Below are 10,492 nucleotides of genomic sequence, written 5' to 3' on the forward strand. Positions count from 1 at the left end.
CTACCTAGAAATGGAAAATAAGAGATTCTGGATGATAAAATTAATATGTAATACAATCAGCTCAGAGGCTAGAGAGCACAGAAAGGTATATCTGAGATGGTTACTACCGCCTTAGTAAATATGCGAGCTCTAATATTAAAAAACAATATATGCACCACCCAAGTCCTTGATGGTACTGGCATCTTATGATTCTTTCTAGTTTATTAATATCTGTCTGAAGTCTCAAAACATTTTTATTTAACTAAGTAATAAGATTATCCATACTTAGGATTTTTGAACTATTACTACAGAATATTAGAAATTTTCAGTGGAATTTTACCAATAACTTAGCCCTGCATCTTATATCTTAGCCCATTGATGAAAGAAATCAAAACCACAAAAAAATAATTTTTAAAAATTGAATAGTAAGACTTTGTTTATATTTGTCAGGATGAGTGGATGGATCAGACTGCTCTCTCCTAGAAATACTGCATGAATTAGATGAAAATTATATATGTACTTATAACATATATAGAGCAGTTTCTGCACATAAATGCTTATTAAGCAATGCTTCATACACTATTATTACATAGGGCCCTAAGTCACTGTTTAGAGATACAATGGTTTTAATGTATAATGCTGTGAAATGGGTACATGCTTAATAGAAACTATATTCACGTAGTTTTGATTTCCCCTGCCCTGCCTTGCCCTGCCCTGCCCTGCCCTACCCTGCCCTGCCCTGCCCTGCCCTGCCCTGCCCTGCCCTGCCCTGCCCTGCCCTGCCCTCACCTCCAGGATGACCAATACACTCTCTCAAAGTCCTTGGCAGAATTTATCAGTGCTTAACTTCATCAAATCAAGGAGAACTATGCTGCAGCAGTTGTTCAGCCTAATAGCAGACTCTCTGTTTTTGGCTGTTCTTCTGTTAATGGTTTTTTTGGTCTTCTGTAAACTATGAAGCCCCTCCAAGCTGTGTGTTGTTACACGTTTCTGGAATTCCACTGAACTAAGTAAACACTGGGTTTCAATAAAGGCTTTCAGAATTAGTGGTCCTTTAAAACTCATTTAATGATATTAGTGGTTTTATTAGTGCTGTTATGAGTTATGATTGATGATATTATGATTTGACTCTTGCCTTTGATGATTTTACAAATTAATAGGAAAGAAAATCGAGTCTAGGGTCTAGGGAGAGACCTTCACAGCAAAACGTGGGCTTCAGTTCAATCCCTAACATCAACTCAACAAGCCAGACAGGTAGTGCAAAACGGGCCCTACAGCCCTGAGAGGCAGAGACAGACAATCCCGGGTGCTCACTGGCCAGTCAGCATAGTCTAACCAGAGAACAACCCCAGCTTCAGTAAACAAGGTAGATGGCTCCTGAGAAATGATGCCTTGAGCTGACCTCTGACCTCTATCCATACATGTGCCGGTTCACCACCCCTCATCACACACAAACACACACGTACACCTGCACACCCAAGAATACACACACCCATATATGTGACCACACGAGGGATAATAATCATGAAACAATAAATGTTCACAGACTTTTTGTGTTGTGTTTGATTTATTATTGATTTCAGCTTTCTCGAAGAGTTTTATTAAAATAAGCCCATTTGCTGGGCAGTGCCCAGAATCAAAGGAGTTGTTAAAATAGTTTACTTGTCTTCCAAAAAAGCATTCACAGTAAAAACCAAAGCTAAAGCTTCCAGAGTGTCCCAGTAAGCTATTTGGTTTTGAATGAATATTTTAATTGTTTGGCATTTTGTTGGAGTAGTTATGGGTTATTAGTATAATGCTATGATTTTCAACAAAGGAAACTTTCAATATTATTTAAAATTCCAGTTAAGCTTGAAGGTGTGCCAGGCAGTGGTGGCACATAATTTAAATTCCAGCACTTGGGAGGCAGAGGCAGGTGGATTTCTGAGTTTGAGGCCAGCCTGGTCTACAGAGTGAGTTCCAGGACAGCCAGGGCTATACAGAGAAATCCTGTCTCCAAGAAAAGAAAAAAGAAAAGAAAAAAAAGCTTGAAGGTTTGTCTAGACTTGCATTGCTGTGCACTCTCAAATTGTGACGCTGTATGTTGATGTGTGTTTTTATTCATTTATACCAATAGCTTACTCATTTCTTTAAACTCTCTATGCCCTAAAGGCATAGATGAAAAGTCAAATATTTTATCTTTTTTATTTAAAAATTGGAATTACATAAGCCTTCTGCTTAAGAAAATCTGTTTTTTAACTTGTGTCCCAATATATTAGCTTCCTCTGCTCATAAATGTGACGACAAAAGACAGTGTCTTAACACTGTCTTTATGAGTTAAACAGGCTTTTCAAAGCCTCATTATTCCCATGAAACTTCATTAGGAACTCAGTTCTGTAATTAATCTCTGGAATTTGCCATCACATAATCTACCTTGACTATGAGCTGTTCCATATGTTTTTATAGTAATAAAAACTCTGGACAATGTAAAGAAATAAACAAAGACCAAAAAGAATCATGAGAAGGGTGACAAAGTTTGCAAAACACATGGGAGTCCTGTCACTGTCAACATGTCAGTCTGTCAGCCTGTCACCCTGTCAGCTTGTAACAGCCTGTGTCAACCTGTCAGCCTGTGTCAACATGTCAACCTGTCAACCTGTCAGCCTGTGTCAACCTGTCAGCCTATCAATCTGTCAGCCTGTCAGCCTGTCAACCTGTCATCCTATCAATATGTCAACCTGTCAGATTGTCAGCCTGTGTCAATCTGTCAGTCTATCAGTCAACCTGTCAGCCTACCAGCCTGTGTCAATTTGTCAGTCAACCTGTCAGCCTGTGTCAGTCTGTCATTCTATCAGTCAACCTGTCAGCCTGTGTCAACCTGTCAGCCTGTCTACCTGTCAGTCTATCAAGAACCAGCAACAAGGACACAAGACTCATTCCCTATTACTGGAGACTTGGGAAAAGGAGTTTCAGACTAAGGAATGTCTCCCTTTGGCATAAAACTGTAATATTTCCTTATTTGGGCACTAAAGCAATAAGGCCATCATAAAGAAAGGGCGTGTAACTCCTCTTTCCAACTAGGGCTGGCTTGTTGCTTTTCTTGCTATTGTTGTCCTTGGTGATGCTGGGTGTGTACTACTGAGCCATCTTCCACTTTTTACCCAATCCTGGTGTTAAAATTTAGCTGAGAAAAGTTCTTACGAACTGAAATGCCCACAGTTATGACTGTGTTATTTCTCATCAAGTCTTTTTACATACGGCCATGCAAAAGAAAACTACTACATGCATTTACTATTTGAAAATTATTTTTACGCTTGCAAACTCTGGGCCAGTGAGATGGCTCAGTGGGCAAAGGTGCCTACTGCCAAATGTGACAACTTTAGTTCAATACCCAGAACCTAATGAAGGAGTGAGAGATTCAATGTCTGCAAGTTGCCCTCTGGACACACACACACACACACACACACACACACACACACACACACTGTGTTGCCCAAATACATACAACAAATAAGTATAATATAAAAATAAATACAGATTCAAATTTTCTGTGGAAAATGTTTCTGAGGAATGTTTCTGAGGAAAATGTTTCTGAGGAAACATGGTTTTTACTGAGCAAATGGGGAATCACCATATTTTTTAATTGAAAGAGAGAGAGAGAGAGAGAGAGAGAGAGAGAGAGAGAGAGAGGAAGGAAGAAAGAAAGAAAAGAAAGACATTTTCCCCTAAAAACAATAATTGGCAATTTGTTCCAAGAAAACATAGCAAAAGTTGGGGTGGGGACTGAGGATGCTTAAATTTCCACAGTGGAAAAACTTCTGCTGCCCAGCAAGAAGAAAAAGGGAAGAAAACACCTGCAATGGGAATCAGGAGAGGAGACAGACTTGGGTGGCATGCCTAGTGGGGGTCAGGTTCTCCAGTTTGCACAGCAAGAGACACCTGATAGGAAAAGAACGCAGGACTTGGAGCTGGTACCATCATGTCAGAGGAAAAGCAGAGGGAGTTGGGTGTGGGCAAGCAGACAGCCCATGACAGACATCAGTGTGTAAATTATTAGCGAGGTGTCAAAAGTCATCACCTGTGTTTCACATAAGCCTTGGGGACTACAAACCACCTCCACTTCAGAAACCCAGCACGCCCATCCACACAATGAGCAGGTGTCAGCGTAGTTAGAGGTAGCTTTGAACTACACACGTTAGTGAAGACAAATAGAAACCTTATAACTGGACAAACACCGTGCATAGTTTGCTCTTCTTATGGTTTACACAGCAGACCATGGCTGAGAGACTCTTCATGTGAGACTGTAATAGCAGTGAGCAAAGAGAAATTTCAAAATAAGCACCTGAATGGGTGTGTTGAGAACCTAGGAAAAACTTTGATCCGGCAGTTCTACTTGGATCACATATAAGCTTATGCATAGACATGTAATTACACAGAAAGATGTTGTTAATAGTGAAAGATTTACTATAATCTCAAGAACCATTATTTGAGACCTGTGCCACCATATCATGGGACTCTACAAACCAAAAGAACATAAGTTAACAGTTAGATACACTGAAAATATATAAAAAGTGAAGGCACATATTATATACAGCACATCCATGTAGTAAAACATATGCACATACATATGTTCAAACATATATGTATATATGTATATATATGTGCTGCATATGTGGATATGTATATATGTTTATAATTTTGTTAGAAAAAATGTGTAATGTATATAAAAAGCAGGAGAGAAGTACTTTTAATTGTATATCGTTTAAAGTAATTTTACCACAGCCATACATAGAAATAGAGGCAGAAAACCTTAAAAATATCATAAGAGCTAGGAATACTCATAGTAGCTGTTCTACTAATACTATGTGTTTTAAAAAAAGATTTATAAAAATTGCAATGGGGGCTGGAGAGATGGCTCAGCGGGTAAGAGCACTGACTGCTCTTCCAAAGGTCCTGAGTTCAAATCTCAGCAACCACATAGTGGCTCACAACCACCCGTAATGAGATCTGATGCCTTCTTCTCGTGTGACTGAAGACAGCAAAAGTGCACTTATTTATAATAAATAAAATCTTTTAAAAACTGCAATGGACAGGAGTCTGTCAGATCAGGCACTAGGAGAAGTACAGACAATAACTCTATATTCATAAGCTCATGTGAAACCCAATGGTGTGGCAAAGTGCAGCTCTGTCAGCAGAGAAGGGACACCTCTCTGTTTGTCAGGTTGTCTTCTCAAAAAGAGACATGCAAATTGGTAACAGAAGCACACTAAGATCCGGCAAAACTCTGGCCTTAAGACTTGCAACCCAGAGTGAAAGATCTCCCTCGCTCTCTCTCTCTCTCCCTCTCTCTCCCCCTCCATATATATATATATATATATATATATATATATATATATATATATGCATTTATATTGGCATATATATGAGCAATGCCATCACAATAGATACTAAGATGATCTTGTGCAGCAGAAATAGATTTTTGAAAGAAAGATGCTGAACCAAACAAAGGCCTCTTGAGAACATTAAAATCAATTTTCCACCCATTTACTGAACTCTTATCAAGTCAGGAAAAATGCACCCCTAGAATGACAAGAAACTTCAGCATGTGCACTCGCTTGAATCATTGAGCAGGCTCTTCCAAAGGACAGAACTGTGGCCGTTTATTTCTATCTTACCACTTCTAATAGAGACTCCAACTTAATCTCAGAGATTGTCCTTTTTAAACGATTAAAAACTCTTAGGGGAATTATTTCCATCTCCTTCAGCTCCGGAAACTGCCAAGCCTTAGACAGCCAACCTGACCGATTTAAGTCATCCCAGCTGCAACACTAGGGCATGGGAAGCTGATAGTACAGGGCTTTCCAAGAAGATACCGCATGAACACCCATTTAGAGCCAGCCACAGCTGCATGCAGAGCTCACGCAGGCCGGACACTAGTGTTCAAAACCCTCTGCCTTACAAACTTCCAGGGTAGGTGTCTGAACGCGAGTGTACAGCTCTGGTTTTCATGAGAATGACTTAAAGGAAGGACCATCTCCTGACCACGCATCTCATCTCAGTCTCTGGATTCTTCCCTTTCAGCGATGCCTCCCAAATAGCTGATGCCCACACGGGAAAAGCACTTCTCCCTGCAACTGGAATTGGTAAGCAGCAGAAGCAGTGGGCTTCTCCCTTTCTCTGGGTTTCAGCTCCTCCCCTTCTTCCACAAGGAACCATTCTCGCCTCCCCAAATCTGCTTCAACAATGGCCCAGGATTCCCTCCAGCCAGGACTTCTCCTCTGGGCCAGGAACAAGGCGAGTTATCTGAACAAGAGTTGATGACCGAGTAACTTTGGCACTTCCAGGCTGTCTCCCGGGGATCTCACCCAGGGTCCTCTACGGGCCAGAACCTGCCCTGTCAGTTGCTGTGGATCTTAAAGTCCCAAGAAGGGCGAGGGGAGGCACACCGAAGCAGCTGGGAGCTTCCCTTACCCTTTCAGCGCATCGTGTCCTCCGCCGCCTCTTCTCTTGGCCCGATTGGCTCTGGTCTCCTTCAGGCTCCCAGCCTCCAAATTGGCGTCCGCCCCATGGCTCGTGTAGGACTCGAGGAGCAGGGCGAACGCCAGCGCGACCTCCAGCAGCCCTCCTCGCCGCATGGTGCCGCCGGCCGCCACTCGCTCCGCCGCCGCCGCCGCCGCCGCCGCCGCGCCTTCCAGCGGCCCGAGTCTCCGGGGTCCCGCTGTCTCACTGTCCGGCTGTCCTGATGCAGAGAGGTCCCCGGCCTGGGTCCTACAGCTTTCTTCTCCAGGGACTGCTCCCACTTCGGGTAGTCCCTGCCTGTCCTGCAACACAGACAAGTCCCCAAGGCGGGGAGGTGAGACACTCAGGGCTCCGGGATGCTGAAAGCTCGCAGTCCCCGGTGCCGAGCCCAGACCGCGCGCCGCCTGCGCGTGGCGCAGTTACTCGGAGGAACGAGGACCACTCGATCCCAACTAGCTGCAGAGCCAGAACCCGGCGACTGGCATCCGCGGACCCTGTGGCCTCGCGGCGCCAAGTACCGTGTCCCTAGGGAGCCCAGGCGTCCCGCGAGCGGACTGCCTACACGGTCTTAATGGCACTGATTGCGCGCGGTGACGGCTGACGCCCCAGCTCTCCAAAAAGGGTCCTCTCCGCCCACATACCGGGTCATGGCCAACCCCGCCAGTCCCCTGCATCCGACGTGGAGCAGGGCACTGCAGTCCCGGATCTTGCAGCTGTCAGGCAGAGAGGGCCAGCTGCAGATGCTCGAGACATCCCCTCACCCTGCCCGGCCTCCTGCCCTGGATGCCGCGCAAACGGCCCTCCAGCCACCCGCCTGCCGCCCGACCCTGGCGGGACCCCATGAGACCCACTGGACTAGCGGCTCGGACTCTCAGGCGGCGGTGGCTGCTCTGCTCCGCAGCTGTCCCAGCTGTGGCCGCCTGTGGCACCCACAGTCTCTGCCCCAACTCTGCGGCCCCCTCCTTTCCCACCTCTTCAAGTATCGTCCGCGCAGCGGTTTCTCGCGAGAGAAATACTTTTTTAAAAAAAAGAAAGAAAGAAAAAGAAAATGACACCCTCCCCACCTCCCCCCATCACCACCCCACCCCCGGCCCCATCTATCCTCCCTTTCCACTCCCCTCTGCCAGCCACCGCCCGGACCCGGGCCTCCCTCATTCGCAGGATCAGTGCCCTGGGAGGAGGCGGAGGTGATCCAGTCCTGCCTGGCCTGGGATATTCCGTCCCAGGGTGGGGAAGAGAGGGAATGGGAAGAGGTGGAGTAGCGGTTTAGACCGATCTGCCTGCGGCTGAGAGGTCCAGACCCGAGATTCCCGCGATCAGAAGCACGGAGAGCTGGGCCACCTGCGCGGAGAACGCATGCTGGACACCTTGGCCAACGAGGCCCAGGAGGCCCTGGCTGGAAAGGGGCTCTGTGGCAGTGGCCCTCGCTTCTCAGCCCAGTCTTCTGCTGTCTGGCTGGGAGGAGAAATTGTAGGCTCCGAGGCTCAGGCAGGGCTTGTGGTGAGGCCACCACCACTGAGCCAGCCAACAGGTTAGCGGCGGCGAAAGGGGCATGCCAGTGTCAGGAGCCCGCTGGAGGAGCAATTCTCCCGAGGCTCAGGTCAAGCTACTCACCTAGGCTAAATGAAGAGGCTGCGAAAGTCTCAGTCTGTGATGTGGGGGCCTGTGATTTGGGTTTCAGACAATCCTCCCGCCCAACTCTCAGTTAGGAATGGGGTTTCCTAAAATAACCCTATTTTCACATGTGTACACACTATACAGAGAGCACATACACACACATGCATGGGATTGGGGTGGGGTGGGGGTGTCTGAAATCCACATCGGGCTCGACCGCAGGGACCAGGGACTCCAGTCACCAACTGTCACTTTCCACACAGTTACCCTAAGAATGCACGCATCTTGTTGACCCGGATTTTTCTTGTTTTCAACATCTTGTGCCCGGATATGAGATTATAGAGATCGAGGCATGTTATCAACTCCATCTTCTTTTCAAAATGGACCACGCCTCATGATAATGGACTCACTGCACTGCTTCGATACCTGAATAGGAAGACTTAAACACTGATTTAAATTCATAATTATTTAAATATATTATCTAGTTTAATTGAGGTCTTACTTTCAAAAAAAAATCCTCTTAACAGATCCATGAACTGGAGATTCCGTCCTACATCTTCAGGTGAGAAAAGAGGTATTCATTCGAGGGCCAGGAGATGGCTCTGAGCAAATAAAGCACCAAGCCTGGTAACGTGCGTTCTAGCACCAGGAACTACCTGGCAGAAGGAAGGAAAGACTCCTGAATGTGTCCTCTGACCAACGTACTCGGCATACGCATGCGCACAAGTGAGCACATATACTCCAAATGTCGTCAAATAAAGAACCATTCATTGAAGAAGTAGCTATTGAACACTTGTGCCACCTGGCCCACGGATGAATCAGAATCACTTGCAAGTAAGCCAGGAGTTTCAGTCCCTTTGCACAGCAGGTGATCGACAGGGAAGGCAAGCTTGAAACAAATAGTAGCTCATATGTTACATGCCAACAAACACGGGGCACTGCTTAGATGATGTATGTGACCATGACTAGACATAGGCTAGGGCCAATAGAGGAGGCTTCCCTGATAAAGTATCATTGAACCCTTTTAAGGCACCATGGCGACTTAGAAAGAGCAAAAGTTCTTAACTATAGATACACAGTAAGTTCTAGGAACTTAAAAAGAAATAGGCAAGGACCCAGTTTTTTAAAGTCTGTGGTGGACATTGACATGGCTATTTTTCAAAGATCCCCACAAATCCAAAGGGGTGGTAGGGATATTACTAAAGGTGGGAAAGGGGTCCAAACCGAGGAACCATAGTCCCATGGTCGGCAGAAGCAAGGTTTCTGGGGGTTAGGGAGGACTTTGGTCTGACCTCTGTGTATCAGGCTGTTCTGAACCCACTGTGCAATCTAGAAACTGCCTGATTTCTCTGTATTCAAGTGGTATGCAAGAGGCAATGTGATCCTGTCCCCTGTCTCCTGGAGGCTGCTCCTTGGCAACATAATGGAACAGAGCGACTGAACGCAGGGCCCTCGGAAGGCTTTGTCCAGGTAGCACAGAGCAAACCCCAGTAAGGGTTCCATTTATCTCATAGTATGATCACCAAGTTCTCCCCAGCAAGTGGAGAGCTGGCAAGGGCTGCGGCAGTCCTCCAGCCTGCCTTTCGCTTTCAGTTTCTCCTCCCCTGGACTTCCACATGGAACAGCTTTTCCTACAAAAGAGAACCATAGATATAACTGAAAGAGCCAATGGAGTTCCTTCCTGGGGAGTGATATGATGACAGCTTCAAAATCTCACCCCATTTTTCACCCACTCCATTATTATTCTCTGTACTGAAGAAAGACACCCACACATTTGCAGCCACTGACAGAGCCTTGGTGTGCCTCAGTTGCCCCACTGCTTTCTTAAGAATGAGTGAAGTGAATCTTGGCTGTGGAGATGAACATAAGTGTAAGTTGACTGATAGCCATTGAATGATGTATCCATGTGTTCTACCTTTTATTACTTAGCTATTCATTAGCCAATTTGACCAAAGTAAAGCACCCTCTTCTAACCACCTCACCAAAGATGAGACTATATTGCCATCGTTTTCCAGAACTTTTCTTTATCAAACATTTTGACTACTTAACTTTTAAGTCTTTCCCTATAATCCCGCCATTCTAACGCTTTCTCCATTTCTCATGAGTCCTTGTCCCTATGTCACATCTTACATGGTCATAACCACAGGGTCTATGTAGTTTTGTCTTCTGTTGAACAGAGGGGAGAATTTGTTCTCGCTTCAGACTTAGCCTTCGCATTTTGCAGATGGGGGTCCCTGGGTGAGGTTGGCCTAGCCATACTTCTGGCAAAGAGCATGTACAAATGTTGAATTATGTTATTGAAATAGCTTTCATTACCTCAATCCCCCAAAGCAAACAGTTCCTCTCCACCCAAAACAACAGCTCCATTTCCCAGTCTCATTTCACTTGTGTTTTGATGAGT

At 45.6% G+C, this 10,492-nt stretch overlaps 1 protein-coding gene across 4 annotated transcripts in view; it reads right to left on the reverse strand.

Annotated features, from left to right (window-relative positions):
* The window catches only part of Fbn1 (fibrillin 1), a 205,892-nt gene extending 198,417 nt beyond the window's left edge, over positions 1-7,475 (reverse strand). Inside the window, exons 1-2 of one of the 4 annotated variants that reach the window (XR_866221.3) lie at positions 7,119-7,281; positions 6,430-6,779 (exon numbers count right to left, since the gene is read on the reverse strand). Coding sequence is in view for 3 of the 4 variants with exons in the window: in XM_011239290.3 (XP_011237592.1) it covers positions 6,430-6,779; positions 7,119-7,151 (383 nt within the window). In the remaining variant the exon portion in view is untranslated. Of the gene's footprint in view, positions 1-6,429; positions 6,780-7,118; positions 7,282-7,328; positions 7,429-7,448 lie in introns of those variants that run through there. The other 3 variants (XM_006498747.1, NM_007993.2, XM_011239290.3) reach the window with 3 other exon arrangements.
* Positions 7,476-10,492: the final 3,017 nt, after the last annotated feature.

Source organism: Mus musculus, chromosome 2, assembly GCF_000001635.26.
Source record: "Mus musculus strain C57BL/6J chromosome 2, GRCm38.p6 C57BL/6J".
NCBI classification, from domain to species: domain Eukaryota; kingdom Metazoa; phylum Chordata; class Mammalia; order Rodentia; family Muridae; genus Mus; species Mus musculus.